At 50.0% G+C, this 16,560-nt stretch overlaps 1 protein-coding gene and 1 long non-coding RNA gene across 7 annotated transcripts in view; one reads left to right on the forward strand and one right to left on the reverse strand.

The window, feature by feature from the left end:
• LEMD1 (LEM domain containing 1) overlaps window positions 1–16,560 on the reverse strand; it is a 49,955-nt gene that overhangs the window by 20,581 nt on the left and 12,814 nt on the right. For 4 of the 6 annotated variants that reach the window (XM_051821232.2, XM_008268515.4, XM_008268514.4 and 1 more), the window contains exons 1-4: window positions 16,397–16,509; window positions 14,936–15,055; window positions 14,271–14,393; window positions 11,707–11,771 (exon numbers count right to left, since the gene is read on the reverse strand). In XM_051821232.2, coding sequence (XP_051677192.2) covers window positions 11,707–11,771; window positions 14,271–14,393; window positions 14,936–15,017 — 270 coding nt within the window. In that variant the 5' untranslated portion in view covers window positions 15,018–15,055; window positions 16,397–16,509. Of the gene's footprint in view, window positions 1–11,706; window positions 11,772–14,270; window positions 14,394–14,935; window positions 15,056–16,396; window positions 16,510–16,560 lie in introns of those variants that run through there. The other 2 variants (XM_070055183.1, XM_051821231.2) reach the window with 1 other exon arrangement.
• Window positions 1,580–8,762, forward strand: LOC138844929 (uncharacterized). Its single transcript, XR_011381381.1, has 2 exons — window positions 1,580–6,095; window positions 7,200–8,762. It is a non-coding gene; the product is annotated as an uncharacterized lncRNA (long non-coding RNA).

The following is a 16,560-nucleotide window of genomic DNA, read 5'->3' on the forward strand; positions in this document are numbered from 1 at the left end:
GTGGAGGTGGCTACAAAGGCAGATGCCTAACCCAGACTAACTGCAGGCATTCGGAGAAATCCCAGCCCAGTGTACAGGGAGCGTCCAGGCTGGCAGAGCAGAAGGGCTGCGATCCTGGGCAGGAATGGGCATGTGGTGCCTGCAGGGAGTGCGGTAACCCCCAGGTGGGGCAGGGGGCTTGGAAGCACTCCCCCACACCCGCAAGGGCCAGGGCCCCCCGAAGACAAGGTGCGCTCATACAAACATGCAGCTCTTGGCACTGCTCCCTACCCTGGGACGCCAGTGCCCCCACTTACCCAGGACAGTGCCAGTTTCCTGCCACTGTCCCAGCACCCCTTCTGCCTAGTGCCCCCTTTCATTCTCACAGGTATCCTGGCTGGGATGGCAATTACATGGCTGCCCCCTCCCAAAGCCCACTTGGTGCAACCTGTTATTGTGAATTACTCTGCCTGCTGCCAGCCACAAATCCTATTGTCTCCTCTCTCCCTCCCTCCCTCCCTCCCTCCCTCCTTCTCTCCCTCCCTCTCTTTCTCTCTCTCTCCCAAGATTTTTAATTAAGGGCCGGCACTGTGGCATAGAGGGTAAAGCTGCCACCTGCAGTGCCTGCATCCATATGAGCACCGTTTCAAATCCCAGGTGTTCCACTTCCAGACCAGCTCTCTGCTATGGCCTGGGAAAGCAGCGGAGGATGGCCCGGGTCCTTGGGCCCCTGCACCCACGTGGGAGACCTGGAGGAAGTTCTAGGCTCCTAGCTTCAGATCGGCCCAGCGGGTGAAGCGCCTCTGGAGACTCTGGCATGCTATGTGGGTGGCGGTCCAAGTCCACTTCCGATGCAGCCTCCTGCTAACGCACCTGGGAAAGCAGTGGAAGACGGCCCAAGCGCTTGGGTCCCGGCCATCCACGTGAGGGGCCCAAATGGAGTTGCAGGCTCCTGGCTTTAACCAGCAGATGGAAGATGGACGACTGATCGCTCTCTGCCTCTCTCTCTCTCTCTCTCTCTCTCTCTCTCTCTCTCTCTGTAACTCTGCCTTTCAAATAAACAAATCTTAAAACAAAAAAATTCCCCTGGCTTCTGAGCGGCCTTCGTGACCCAGTGAGGACGCACAGGCAGCGCTCCGGAGGACACAGTCCAGTGCTCAAAGCAGCCTCCGTTCTGCGTGTCTTCCTGCTCAGATGAGAAGAGAACACAAAGGCAGGCAACTCCTTCCTTTCCAGGCGCTGACAGGACGGGTACAGACCACTGCGCTTAAGTAATTAAAGTCTATGGTGTTAGACAAGTGTCTCAATAAACACACTTTCACATGGAAATGGAAATGCCTGTTTATATTTACTTCTGGATTTAAAGTTGAGCAGATGTCTCAAGGCCCTTCTGAGAATCAAAATGGCCTAAATAAACCCTTCAGTTCCAAAGAGTTTACGCCATCACAAACTTCCCGCTTAACGCCAGCGCCAATTCAAAATATTGATGCGGTTTTCTTTCAGGTTGACGGAAGCCGTGGCTGAAGGGTTCTGGCCCCACCTGAAGCGTTTTAAGCGTGCTCAGGTTGCCTTTTTCTCCGCGAACTCTTTGCAGGGACCACACAAAAGGGCTTCCTGAATGGGCAGGATTCCTTTAATGAGCCATTGGGAAGAACTTGTAAAATCTTTTTGCAGAGTGTGACATGCTATCTGAATTGCTTCATCAGACTTGAATTATGTTCATGGGAAGTGAAACTGAAGAGTTAAAATTGTATATGTGCAGGTGTAAAAAGTTAAGCTTAAGCTTACAGGTTTAAACCTTGCTGGTACAGCTGTAAAAAAATAAGACAGAGTAGCACCTTGGCAGTAGGGACTCCATTTTGGAGCACTTGAGACTGCATTCTGGGAAAGCACCCCCCACTGTGAGACTCTGGTCTGAAACTATGATCTCAAATAGTCGGACAATAGCAGTGCACTACATCACCCTTGGCAATGCACAAAAACCCCCTAGCATGACTGCTCAAGCTTAAAAGTAGAAAGGTTGCACCTGGGTTACCTGGGCTAATAATAAAGATGTGATTTGTCTGTGTCTTACATTAATGTCAAGTCCTAATTGCTAATTGTAATATTGTAACTGGTATTGTCAAGATTATGATAAATATTAATTTCAATTAGGTTTTAGGTTATGTTGACCCCAGTAACCATATACTCTTTTGATTTTATGTACTCTCTTTTGATTTTAGCAACTGTGTATAGCAACCGTGCATAGCAACCGTGTATTCCCCCCTTCCCGGTTTTGTGGTTTTTGCCTTTATAAACCCTAACCTTTGGTTATTCGGGGCTGCTCTGTTCATGTATGATCAGACAGCCCCAGCATGCTGGATAATCAATAAAGCTTCCCCTTGCTGTTTGCATAAGAGATGTCTCTTGGTGACGTTTTTCGGGCAGTCGACCCTAACATTTGGAGGCCCCAGCGAGATCTGACTGCTGCCTGCGGACGTCTCCAACAGATATCTCTCGGGGTAAGTGCAGGCGCCTATTTGTGTTGTCGGCCGGCTTATTTGTGGTTTGTGTCTCTTCATTCTGGATTTTGGTAGTTTGTGAGCGCTCTAGGGTTTTGGGAACTGTGCTGGTGTAGTAGCTGCTGGGACAGGGCGTGAGCCCTTCCTGGCTGTGGCCGGCAGACGTGCCCGGGGGCCACAGGCTACGGCCCTGAGGGACGCCTCAGGAGGACAAAGGAAGGCTGGGGACGCCCAGATACTTCCGACGGGGCAGGCGTGGAGTCTGCATTCCCAGCACAGACGGGGTGGCCGGTAAGGCCTTCTTATTATTAGTCTTTTGTAGTTGTAAGGTGCTTTGTTGGTTGTCTTGTTGTTTGTTGATTGTATTCTCTTGTCATTTAGCATTGTATGGGGTGCTGTGATGGCTCCCGTTTGGTAGATTTGGAATCTGCATTTGTATTGCCAGCATGGTCGCGTGACTCTGAAGTGGTTCTGGAGTCTGCATTTGTAGGTTCTGAAGTGGTTCCGGAGCTTGCATTTGTATTACCGGCATGGGCACAGGGCTCTGAGGCGGTTCCAGAGTCTGTGTTTGTATTGCCAGCATCGTCGTGACCAGTAGTTTATCTCAGTTCCTCTACGGACACTTTGTGTGGTTGTTGTGTGCTGATTCTCTACACTGTTTGTCTGTTCGTGTACATTGTGTTGTCTGCTAACATGGGCCAGACTGTGTCTACACCTTTGTCTCTAACTTTGAATCATTGGTAGTAGGTAAGCGACCGGGCACATAACCTCTCTTTGTCAGTCAAGAAGGTAAAGTGACAGTCTTTCTGTGCCTCTGAATGGCCAGCTCTCGGAGTGGATTGGCCCCCCGGAGGGCTCTCCATTTACCACTCATTCGCCAAGTGAAAGAGGCCGTTCTCTTGCCTGGCCGTCAAGGGCACTCAGACCGGGATTTTGAGAAGACATCGGAGGTCAGTATTCCTTCCCTCAAGCGGGACCGGATCTGTGGAAGTGACCGTTGAGTGCCCGGCACCCCACAGCTCTCCGAGAACGCGGAGTCCCCCCGGCCACGGCTTAGCTACGGCCGAAACTCCAGAGGGATTGTAAGGAACGGGAGGGAAATTAGGAAGGGCAGTTGGCTGAGAGCCTGGAGACCCCCTGAGCTCGCTTTGGCTTCCCGGCGGCCGGACTGCGACCCGAGGACCAGGTCTCTCTCTCGGAGGGACGCCTGGTCACGCTGCCTACTGCTACGCGAGCAGGGCTTAGCTTCGGTCGAGGCTAATATTGGCCCTCCAGGTAAACTCAGACAACTAGGTAGTGGGTAACCTTGAGTGATAGGAGATTTCAAACCCCACTCAGCCCCCAGACATGAGGAGCTTCATTGCTTTCTGCCTTCCTCCTCCTCCCGGGGGGGGGGGGGGGGGGGGCTCCCTCCCCCACTCTTTTGCTCTCCTCATCTCCATTCCTATACCACTGGCGAGGAGAAAGGGAGAGGGAAATTCTCTCCACCTGGGGAAAAGCTGTTACCTGTTACCTGTTAACCCTTTCCAACCGGGTAAAAAGTTTTCCGTCTTTGCAGCTTATGGTAGCTCTGGTGCGTCTTAAAAGTTTTTTGTAAACTATTACTGTTGCTAAGCTTTGATTGCCTGAGGACTAAATCTGGAAAAGAGCTAAAGTTAACTATCTGTTGTAATTGAGTGTCTGCAGTAGTCCTAATTAATCTGGCTTTGGTTAAATTATAGAAGGTTCCCAACACCCCACGGCTAGTCCTGCCAGGCCCCGGTGTGTGCAGTCTTCCCTGTAAATGGGGGACCACAGCCTTTCTCTGCACTCCAAATATCTCTAGGCAGAGCCCCCACCCCAGGGCTGCTTCTTTTTCCTCTCCTGGAGGAATTTCCAATTCAATACCACTGCTGACCTTACCTAAGGGAGCCAGAACCTTAAGCCATTAACCCTTTCCAAGCTGATGGGTTATTCTCTTTGCAGCTAATAAAAACCTAAACAATGGGTTCATATGCTGATAATCAGCTCTTTTCTGTGCTGCTGTCCCTGACTCATCTGAGAGCGTTCACCTGTCTTGAAGGTTTCGCGTTTTTCTATTGCCATTATGAGTCTTGATTGGAAAAACTACAGCGCAAAGTTTGTTTACATTGTTTATCTGTTTTTAATGTCTAAGTAATTACCCAACTGATCAGAAATGTACTAATTTTGGCTAAATGGTTTGACTCTCTGACAGCTTAAATTCTAAACCGAGTCTTCCAACTTTGGGCTTCCAGTCGGATCCCTGGAACTCTCAAAGAATGAGACTCTAAATTTGTTAAAGTAACAGCTGCTTGGGTCAATTCAAATTATATAAAATATATTAAAATGTTATAAATGGTGTCAGACCTATACTGTATTTATGTTTTTGCTTTCCAGCTAAAGTGGTCTTATAAAAATAAGAGTAAATTCTGTGTATACAAGCCTTTATGTTGTTAACTAAAGTAAGCCAATGCAGATTGGTTCAGAAAATTGAGGTAATGCAAACACCCTTCGGTTTGCTCAGTGGCTTGCTTGCTCAGTTTTACATGTCTTTGATATGCTTTAAACTTGTTTCTCTTAATGAGGAAGATCTTTTCAAAGTTGTAAACATACACTAGTGTTTGCTGTCCAGGAGGTGTTATCCTCATATTACTTAAAAACATAAAAATGTAATTTTAACTTCTATTTCAGATAATGGTGTGGTATTCATTAATAACTCAGTGTCTTAAGACATCTAGGCATCAGTGCTAAGTAAAACTTGGGAAAATATATATACTTTTAACATCTCAAATTTGATAAAAAAAAAAAAAACTGTTTGAGTTTGTTAACATGTATTCTCATAGGTTGTCCATACATGACAATTCAAGGCTATGTAAAAGAAACTACGGGTATAAAGTTTCAAAAGGTGTAAACAAGTCATAAAAAGTTTTAAAATGTTTACAATTTTAAAATATTGTTTACAGAGTTAAGTGCTAATGCCAAAATTACACTGACCTAAAGTTAAAGTCTAATCTTCTGTTATAACAATGGGGTTTAAAAAAAAAAAAAAAAAGTGTACTAATGTTAGTAAATATCTAAAAATGGTCTAAATCATAAATCTTAAAATCTGTTTCTGCAAAAACTGTAACGTCTGTTTTAACAGTGTCTGCTTATTCGGTTACTCTGCCATTTCTAGAGTTAGGTCCTGTAAGCTCTTTTTTTTTTGACTCTGTTAAATAATCCTAAATTATGTAAACTCTTATATACAGGTTTTTTTTATTATTTCTGGTTTATTCGACAACAAGAGACATAAAATTCATGTTAATCCATTGTGTACTCTACTGTCTCTGTTAAGTTATGGTTATGTGGCAGATGCTAGAAAACTGGGTTCCAGAAACCCAAGAAAGCTCTCGTGTCTACAGGCTACACGGTAAATACCCGGAAGCCAAAGGATGGCAGAGACCTCTGCCACAATTTCTCCTCTAAGTCAGGCTACACAGTATACACTGGTTAAACTGCCAGTTAAATCTAAAAGCCCAGAAAGTCAGGCTAGAGACCCAACTTGCTGCCTCACTTCTCCTCTTTTCTCTTCCAGAAGGGAAGTTACTACTGTTCTGCAGGACTCTCCACTGTGACGTACGGTTTGATCCCCAGACCTTATTTAAGGGATGACTGACCTTTTCTGTAATAATGCCTGGCCATAGTATAGGGCCCCAAACAACATAAAAAAAAAAGGGGGGGGGGTTAAACTACTAGATCAATTTTTCAGTGTACGCGTTAAATGGGCAGAACTCCCCTTTTAAACCAAACTAAAAAAAATAGATAAAAAGTTAAACTGAGGACCTCAAAGTATGCAAGCAGGTCACCACAGTTGATCTTACCTAAAGGGTCATAGTTCTCCTCATGGGCAGGAAAATACTAAGTGTCAGAATTTGCCCATGACCATAATTTTTCTAGCTCACCCTAATATTAAAAAATCTCCAAAAATCAGGGTTGGGTTGGGCACCCCCCTTGACTGGCATCATAGAGGCTGCCTCCATGGTCCACTTTATTAGAGACCAGTGGAATGAGGAGCAAGCTAGCAGCAGGAGCAATGTATGGATGGGCAACAGGCCAATCAATGGCTGCTTTACACCGTGATCTGCCGTCAAGGAGACCCAGCAAGGCCAGTGCACCCCAAACCTGTGCACCTGTTGCTGATATAAGGAGCCAGGGCGTTGGGCAAGCAGCTGTCATAACAGCAAATGCCTTCTGTCGGCCCTGCCAAGAGCACAGCCACTGGACACGGAACTGCCCTGGGTGTCGAAGGACTCCTGGTTCAGAACCGCAGACCCTGTGGCCCTGAGCCAAAAAGCCTTTGGCTCTGCCCAGCCTCTGCCCAGCTTCCAGCTCCAGCCACTGCTACTGGGGATGGCTTAGGGTCAGTAAAATGTAAGTTGCCTATTTCTATCAGCCTCCTATTTAACTCTCCTAGTCCAGCCATGTAATGCGAGTCAACAGGGTGCCTCCCTTAAAGGAGATTTGCATCTCTTAACAATTTTCTTAACAGCACCCCATGGATAGGTCTGGGCCTCACACACCCTGCCAGGCCTTAAAAGTCTATCCAATAGTATTAAACTTAAAAAGCCCTCCCTGCCAGTTCCAGGGGAAAGTGGTCCCCTCCACTCCTGTACTGAGACTATAGATGCTTCTCTTTACACCGTGTGTTTTTAATGCCCTTATTTGTTTTGTCTCTAACAGACTAAAAGCTGCTAACTCCAAATGGTCATCAGGCAAGACTTCCAGCCCATTCCACTGGACTACCTGAGCAGCCCTCTGGACCGAGCAGTACAGTCTTTCCAAGGCCACTGTTGCACACCATAAGACAGGTAGCAAGAGGAAATACCCAAATCCCCCTCGACGCCCACATGCCAGCTTCGAAGAAGTTACAGAAAACAGAACTCCATCCATAATCCCAAAGAAGAATTTTGGGTATTACCTCTTGAGGGGAAAATATTAGGCAGAAAGTCAGTTATGAGCTTATGTGTGTGTGACATAAAGGCCTAATGTGTCCAGCATATGCATCTACATCTCAGTCATCCTAACAATGTTTCACGGGCAGCCTGGCCTTTGCATCCTGCCCTGCCCCCTTCTACCTGATAACCTGCCAGGTGGAGATGCCCGCCCCTTCTGCCTGACAAATCTTCCACAATCTCCCAGATGCAGCCCAGTATCTGCATTTCAGTATTACAGAACAGGCGGGGGTTAAATCTCATTTTCATGGGGGTGGGTTATGCGTGGCCCTAAAGAAAAAATGTTGTTTTTATGCTGACTGAACCGGGGTGGTTAGAAACTCCATGGCCAAACTCAAAAAAACGACTGGAAAAATGGCAACGGGAAAGGAAAACTCAACAGGGATGGTTTGAGTCATGGTTCTGCCGGTCCCCGTGGCTTACTACTCTACTGTCAGCCCTAACAGGACCCTTAATTGTTCTATTCCTAATTGTAACCATAGGACCTTGTGTGTTAAATAGACTCATCACCTTCGTGCGGAAACAAGTTAAAAATGTTAAACACATGGTCATAAGACAACAATATGTCACATTAAAAGATACAAAAACAAATCTCTAAGATTAGAGATCCTCACAACAAGGAGTGGGGAATGAAGAGTTAAAATTGTATATGTGCAGGTGTAAAAAGTTAAGCTTAAGCTTACAGGTTTAAACCTTGCTGGTACAGCTGTAAAAAAATAAGACAGAGTAGCACCTTGGCAGTAGGGACTCCATTTTGGAGCACTTGAGACTGCATTCTGGGAAAGCACCCCCCACTGTGAGACTCTGGTCTGAAACTATGATCTCAAATAGTCGGACAATAGCAGTGCACTACATCACCCTTGGCAATGCACAAAAACCCCCTAGCATGACTGCTCAAGCTTAAAAGTAGAAAGGTTGCACCTGGGTTACCTGGGCTAATAATAAAGATGTGATTTGTCTGTGTCTTACATTAATGTCAAGTCCTAATTGCTAATTGTAATATTGTAACTGGTATTGTCAAGATTATGATAAATATTAATTTCAATTAGGTTTTAGGTTATGTTGACCCCAGTAACCATATACTCTTTTGATTTTATGTACTCTCTTTTGATTTTAGCAACTGTGTATAGCAACCGTGCATAGCAACCGTGTATTCCCCCCTTCCCGGTTTTGTGGTTTTTGCCTTTATAAACCCTAACCTTTGGTTATTCGGGGCTGCTCTGTTCATGTATGATCAGACAGCCCCAGCATGCTGGATAATCAATAAAGCTTCCCCTTGCTGTTTGCATAAGAGATGTCTCTTGGTGACGTTTTTCGGGCAGTCGACCCTAACAAAACCACATCGCGCGGTGCTCATTGGGGGCTGTATGTGTTTAAACGCTGCAGGTTGTTTATGAAGCCGCACGGAGGGCCCCCAAAAACCTCATAAAAACCACACGCAGATTCTGAAAGCTTTTGCATTAAAAAAAACCTTATCCTTTCATTTCATTTTGCATAGTTTTTCAGGCCCCTTGTAGGAGCAAGTTGGCCCATCATCCCTAGAACTGTCCTGTAGATTTGGCAGGTGAGAGAGGGGGCTGAGGGAGAGATCTCGGGCCCAGGGCCACTTAAGGGCCAAGACAAAGACAGTGAGCCGGGAAAGAACCCGTCAGCAGCGCAGAACCAAGAACCCAGGGAGGCCGGCGCAACGGCTCACTAGGCTAATCCTCCGCCTTGCGGCGCCGGCACACCAGGTTCTAGTCCCGGTCGGGGTGCCGGTTCTGTCCCGGTTGCCCCTCTTCCAGGCCAGCTCTCTGCTGTGGCCAGGGGGTGCAGTGGAGGATGGCCCAGGTGCTTGGGCCCTGCACCCCATGGGAGACCAGGATAAGTACCTGGCTCCTGCCATCGGATCAGCGCGGTGCGCCGGCCGCGGCGGCCAATGGAGGGTGAACCAACGGCAAAGGAAGACCTTTCTCTCTGTCTCTCTCTCTCACTGTCCACTCTGCCTGTCAAAAATAAAAAAATAATAATAATAAAAAAGAACCCAGGGAGCACAGAGCTGCTGGAATCTAAGGAGGCGGGTGTCTCTGAACAAGGCAGGGCGGAGGTCAGAGGCTGAGGCAGAGTCGCCAGAGCTGGCGCCGGAGTTTGGGACCGAGCACCCACTCGGGAGTGACCCACTCCCGTCACTCCACACCCGGCTTCACCTTAATCTGTGTGGGTTTACATCTGCTACGGAGAGCCCCTGAGGCACACGAGGAGCCTGGGGGGCAGGGGCTGTCCCCCTCCCAGGCCTCAGCCTCAAACCCGTGACCCTTGTGATCCACTAGGGCGGCCCCGTGGAAGCCAGGCCTAGCGTGGGAGAAGGGGAGGGAGGGAACTGGCTGTGTATATTCCACGCTTCCTGTGGACCTCGGCAGAACCAGCCCGGGCCTGCGCGAGTGTACCAGGGCACCTCAGGCAGCACTGGGGAAATGGGATTCAAGAGAAGCGCGTAAACGTGCAAAAGGTTTTTGAACCCCATGCGTGGTCTTTGCAACACATGCATTTCTCACAAGCCCTCATAGGCATGGATTTCTATTTTTTTACACTGAAACAAGCAGCATATCTTTTAATTTCATTTTCTACAAACTGAAGCGCCGGTGTGGATTACCAGTGCTGGACAGAACAGGATGGGGTGGAGGGCGTGATACTGCGGGGAGCGGGGGGCAGCTCTCGGGGAGGGACCTGTTACCCCAGGTGCTCTGGGAGAACACGGAGATCACTTCCCCAAACAGACCCTGCACTGAAATGATCTCCCTGGGGCCAGCACTGTGGTGTAGCCGGTAAAGCTGCCGCCCGAGTGCCTGCATCCCATATGGACACTGGTTCTAGTCCCGGCTGCTCCACTTCTGATCCAGCTCCCTGCTAATGCGCCTGGGAAAGCAACGGAAGATGGCCCAAGTCCCAGGGCCCCTGCACCCACGTGGGAGACCTAGAAGAAGCTCCTGGCTCCTGGCTTAGGATCGGCACAGCTCCAGCCATTGTGGCCAATTGGGGAGTGAACCAGCAGGTGGAAGACCCCCCCCCCATGCCTCTCCTTCTCTCTCTGTGTAACTCTTTCAAATAAATTTTAAAAAAATCTTTGAAATTATTTCCCTGAGGAGCTGGCATTGTGGCATAGTGGGTAAAGCTGCCGCCCAAGCACTGGCATTCCATGTGGGCACTGGTTCTAGTCTCGGCTGTTCCACTTCTGATCCAGCTCCCTGCTAATGTGCCTGGGAAAGCAGCAGAGGATGGCCCAAGTGCTTGGTCCCCTCACCCACATGGGTGACCTGGTGGCTTCAGCATGGCCCTACCCCAGCTGTTGCAGCCATTTGGGGAATGAACTAGCGGATGAAACATCTGTGTGTGTTGGCGGGGGGGGGGGGGGGGGGGGTTGGGGGTTTCCTCCTCTCTCTATAACTCTGCCTTTTTTTTTTTTTTTTTTTTTGACAGGCAGAGTGGACAGTGAGAGAGAAAAAGGTCTTCCTTTACCGTTGGTTCACCCTCCAATGGCCACCGTGGCCGGCGTGCTGCGGCCAGCACACCGCACTGATCCAAAGGCAGGAGCCAGGTGCTTCTCCTGGTCTCCCATGGGGTGCAGGGCCCAAGCACTTGGGCCATCCTCCACTGCACTCCCTGGCCACAGCAGAGAGCTGGCCTGGAAGAGGGGCAACCAGGACAGAACCGGCGCCCTGACCGGGACTAGAACCCGGTGTGCCGGCGCCGCAAGGTGGAGGATTAGCCTAGTGAGCCACGGAGCCGGCCAACTCTGCCTTTCAAATACATAAAAAATAAACAAAAGAAGAAGGAAATGATCTCGTTCGGGTGTGAGTTGGGCACAGCAGTTAAGATGCCCCTTGGGACTCCTGTACCCACTCCAGAGAGCCTGGGTTTGGGTCTTGGCCCCTCTCCCAACCGCAGCTCCCTGCTGGCCTGCACCCTGGGAAGCAGCGGTGATGGCGCAGGTAGTTGAGTCTCTGCCAACCAAGTGCGAGACCCAGACTGAGCTCCTGGCTTCCGCCTGGCCCCGCCCTGACGGTAGCAGGTATTTGGGGAGTAAACCTGTCTTGCAAGCAGATAAAATAAATGCAGACTTTAAGGACGATCCCCGCGAGCCTAGGATCCTGCCGGTCTGACAGTATACAGCAGCTTGCGGTTTCTCAACCCACAGCAAAAGTGCTACTTCCTACTTTTAAGATGTGAAAGCATTCATGCATTAGGATTGTACATACTTTTTTGAGTTCCTTGCTTTTTTCTGCAGAGAGTCTGATATTTCCTTTCAAAACGATACTAAGCTCTGGATGGTGGGAAACAAAGAACAGGCCATGAGAACGCGCACGCGCTCGCCGGTCAACCCCAGGGGGCTTTGGTGGGAGGAGGAACGGTCCCAGCGCCCTCGGAGTAGAGCAAGCCTTTGTCCAGAATGGCAGGAGGCTTTGTGATGCTTTTCCCAAAACAGGGAAGCGGCAATACTGGGGCCTTCAAAAAATTCACAGAAAACATGAAAAGCCTCCGCGTGGATCTCACACTTCGCGGGCACCAGAATCAACTCATCTTTGAATTCCATTTTCCCACAAGCTTTTTGAAGTGCCCCAGTGTTGCACGGTCTCCGAGAGGAATACCAGTGCTGGCTGCTCCTCTGGACAGCTCTGTCCAGTCCAGTCATTGTCCCCTGGAGCCAGCTGGAGGCCCTATGTGTCCCCGCCTGTCCACCTAGGGCAGGGGGATTTGGGGATTTTTTTCCCAGCTGTATCTAAGGGAGCACCCCGCAGAGGGAAGGACAGGCTTCCACTGAAAGACTTGAACACCCAGGGAACGGCCAGGGCGGCACAGTGCCGGCCATGAGCAGAGGACGGAGTCCTTAGACCACTGAGCGGGAGCCCGGGGCTGGGGCAGGCTGAGCACAGCTTTTAGTGGAGGGGTTTGAATAAGCTTACCAAGTTAAACATACGTGGGAGTCCTGAAATAAAGTTAAGTCAATCTGTGTTCACCCCGTGCCAAGACAAGGATGAGAGAGAAGCCCCGCCCCACCCCACCCCCACCCCACCCCGCCACGCCACTGAGCAGGTGTTCCACATAGCGGTTAAGACACGGCTCAAGACACCAGCGTCCCACATCCAAGTGCCTGCTGTGAGTCCCTGCTCCACTTCTGATCCAGCTTGGGCTGCTGTGCACCCTGGGAGCTACTCGGCTCCCTGCCACCCACATGGGAGACCTGGACTCAGCTCCTGGCCCAGCCGCAGCTGGTGCAGGCGTCTGGGGAGTGAATAGTAAAGACCTTTCTGTCTGCCTGCCTTTCAAATAAATAAATAATTTTTTAAAAAGAGAGCTCTCACCCACATAATACTCAGCCCACAGGTCTAGAACTCCCTGTCCCACTGCCCCCACCCCCACAACCTCACCCCAGGTGTTTCTGTGAAACGGCCAAGGCTGAATCTCCACAGGACACACACACACACACATACAATTAGTTCCATTTCAAACCCTTCTAACGACTCCAGAGGCCGTGGGATTCTTCCAATGAACAAATTCACAAGTCTGGTTCTGACCCAGCCTGGAGACCTGGCTGGGTTTTCGGCTTGCTCTCATTGGCCGGTTACAACACAAATGAGTGTCACTGGGCAGGACTGAATCAGAGCTCCCTGTCTCACCTGGTGGCCTGTAGCCAGCTGGCCCCAGGGGCACTCAGTCAGGAGCAGCCAAGCTTACAACCTGAAGGACCGATTGTCCCCTAGCCCTGACGCAGATGCACCTGCGTGGAGGCCGTGTGCAGGAACCACAACAGCTTGGTCTTGCAGCCTTGGCCTGCAGTGCTGAGCAGTTTTGGAATCCAGCACTAAATTTCCCCTCAAGGGCCCATCTAATTTCTTGAGCTCCTTTCCAAGGCAAGAGACAGAGAGAGGCCCGGGGCTAGCACAGGGCTCTGAACACATGCTACACTGAGGACCGCCATCCAGCCCGAGGACCCCCAGGCTCACCGTCCTGCCCGGGGGCCAGGGGGGCCCATCCCCTAACCGTGCTGCCTTCTTCAGATGAGGCCAGTGTGCCCGACCCCTGGGGAGTGCACCCAGCACCCACGCTTTCTCCAATACAGTGCAGGGGAATTTTCAGAGGGTCGCAGGCACTTGCATGATTCCAGCTTCATGAAGTTGTTCGCTGTTGTAAATCATAAGTGCTCCACAACATAAGGCGTGCATTCCCATAAGAAAAATGAGGAGGGAAGTGCAGAGAGCAAACTTGAGGCAGTCCTGGCTCAGCCCTCAGTTCTGCGGCTTTGATGCAGCGGGCGTCACTGGATTCCTGCTGGGCGCCTGCCCCGAAGGCCGCAGCACTGCCAGGCCCCATGTATGTCAGGAGGGCAGCTGACGGAGAAGGGGTCCAGGAGCTGAGAGTCTTTCTTAATAGGCATGGCATCATTCAGACTGAAGGAAATGATGGCCAAAGTTGTTGACAGGGACAAGCCAGGGGTCAAGACCTCAGAGGCGACCCCGAGTCTGTCCACAGGAACTTTTGGTTTAAGGAGCCAGCGTGTTTGCTTCTAGTGAGTAGCAGGACGTGCACGTGGACCCGTGCTCCCCACCACTTCCCACCGGGCCGTGTCCCTGGGGTGAACACAGACGTGGGGTTACAGATTCCTCGTGCTGCCCAGGGACCTGCTTCGCAGGCTCTGTGAACAAGCAGGCCACACGGCCACTTCCCAGGTCGGCCTGAGCAGCCCGGAAGCTGCACCCACCACGGAGGACAAGGTCTCAGCGGGTGGGGAGCGGCCGTTTGACGGTGCCGCTGGTGAGCGTACCTTCGCTATCGTCACTGTCCGGGGACTCCTCGAGCTTCACGGGTCTGTTCGGGACAGGTGAGGCACAGGGAGCGGAGGCCAACAATTGCAGTACCTTTTTTTCGTACACTTTTCTGGTGGAAGCTGAGGAGGCACACGGGGAACAAACGAAATCGCTTTTGAATGTGGCCCTGGTGGGTTCAAGGTCTCCCTTCATTCTCATCCCTTCCATCAGGGGTTAATCATGGCTTTTGGAATGAGGTGGACCCCACAGTGACCGGGGCCACTCCTTCCCCTCCACTGTGGCTTAGCTGCAGAGACAGGCCTTGGAGGCCAGACGAGCAAGATTGTGTTCTACCTCCTGGGAACACAGACAAGAGATACCCAAACAGTACATGCTAGAAACAAAACAAAAAACCAGGCCAGGATAACCGAGAGAGCAACCGGGTTTCTGCGGTTGAAAGGGCCAGTCCCACGCTCACTCATCTGTTAAGCGGGCTCCGGGAATACTTACGGCTTCTCCCCCTCCGGGTTCTCTGCTCGCTCCCCCCTGCCCCCGCCCACACCTACAGTACCAGTTGTTACTGCACGTGTTCTGTTATCGCTGCGTTCCTGATACAGTGCCTTTGGCGGTGGCGCGTGAGCACTGAACAGCCAGCCGCTGGTGTCGTGTGCCGGACACGTACGTAGGATGGGGCCGGGTGAAAATCCAAGCTCCTCCAGTCGGTTCTGCAATTCACAGTCGCTCAGACACCTCACGTCCACCATGGTGACAGAAGTCGGGCCTCTTGTCCGACAGCGGAATCCTTGAAATAGGAAAACATTAAATTCATGCAGACAGCCTGACAAATAAGAAGTGAAACTACTAGCCCAGAAAAGTGTTTACGACCCATCTTCCCCGTTCACAAGCAATAAAGCACAAATCTCCACTTCCTGCTTTTTTTTTTTTTTTTTCTGCAGTAAAGCCTGGCTCGGGTTCATTGGCTGCGTGCACACCTTTGGACGGCTGTCACTTTCCCCAGTGTCCTTGGGGTTCAGGCTTCTCTGCTCAGCTAATGAGAGAAAAATCTTGCAGACAGATGAGCAAATATTTCCATTGCCGCTCAGGAACTCTGAGTAAGATTTGAGCTCTGAGACAACGAGAAGTTAATTAAATATGAAGGAGCTGAGAGATTTTTCTCGCGAGTTAAATGAACGTTATTTATCCCTGCCCTCCTTTTGATGATAGTACAGAGAGTCCTGAGCTGTTGGTTATTGCGAACACTAGTAGTTTTCACACTTGCAATTTCACTCTGAGCATAACGAGATGGTACTTTTTAATTAGCCACCAGCAGACTTTGTAATTGCTGAATTGGCATTTGGAAAAAAAAAAAAAATCAGCGACTCATTCTCTGGCACACAAATTGATTTATAGAGATTTGTGCAAGTCTTGAAGGGGCTCTCCGAACTGGCGCTGCCTCCAATTCAGATTGAGTCACCATTGACCCTTGCGTTTCCAAAACGGACCCGTGCACTTCCTTAAAAGCCCAACACACGGTCATTTGTCAAACCTCGTAAAGGATTTTAATGTCGGAGTTTATTTATTATCCCTCGGTTCGATCGTGCTTCAAGGTTTTTTAAGAAAATGACTGCGAGGTAAGTACCCAGTATGGGAGAGTCCGGACCAATTTTAAGTAATGACTTTGCTTTCATTGGTGATCGGTCAGCTTCCGATTAGGGAGAATGTCCTGCGCGGCGTGCGTGACACACAGGGTGGTCTGCCCACGCCCAGTGCGCTCTCCACTCCAGAGCGGTGGGCGAGGAGTCGCATTCTCGCACACTCTCGGCACTCAGCGAACGTTGGCTTCTCCTTTTCTGTGTCTGGGAGCTGCATTAGCACCTTTAGGTCACTAGGAAAACCTAATTCTGGGGAGAAAAGGACAAAGCCCTTCAGCACCTCAGGTTTTTTTTTTAACTGGAAGCCGGCTCAGGCAGATCCTGTGACATTTGTTCTCAGAACAGCTGTCTGTTGTTTCGCCAGCTTCCCAAAAATAACCTCCAAAAGAGCCCTCATCAATTTCAAGTGACACTAGACAATGGCCCAGAGGGAACCCACATATGGAAGACAATATTCAAATGGAATCCAACTGGGTGATTAATCCACTTACCCCTTCACATGGCTGTCTAAAGTCTACGCAGCTGGGTTAGTCACTAAACTGGGGTGAGTGTCACCCTAGGGTTTCCACTAGCAACCAGTCCCCCTCTGCTTGTCAGATATTATGGCAGTCATAATCCTGACAGTGTGACATCAGCAAGGCCCTTAGCAACAGAT

The sequence above is a fragment of the Oryctolagus cuniculus genome, chromosome 13 (assembly GCF_964237555.1).
Source record: "Oryctolagus cuniculus chromosome 13, mOryCun1.1, whole genome shotgun sequence".
Lineage (NCBI taxonomy): Eukaryota > Metazoa > Chordata > Mammalia > Lagomorpha > Leporidae > Oryctolagus > Oryctolagus cuniculus.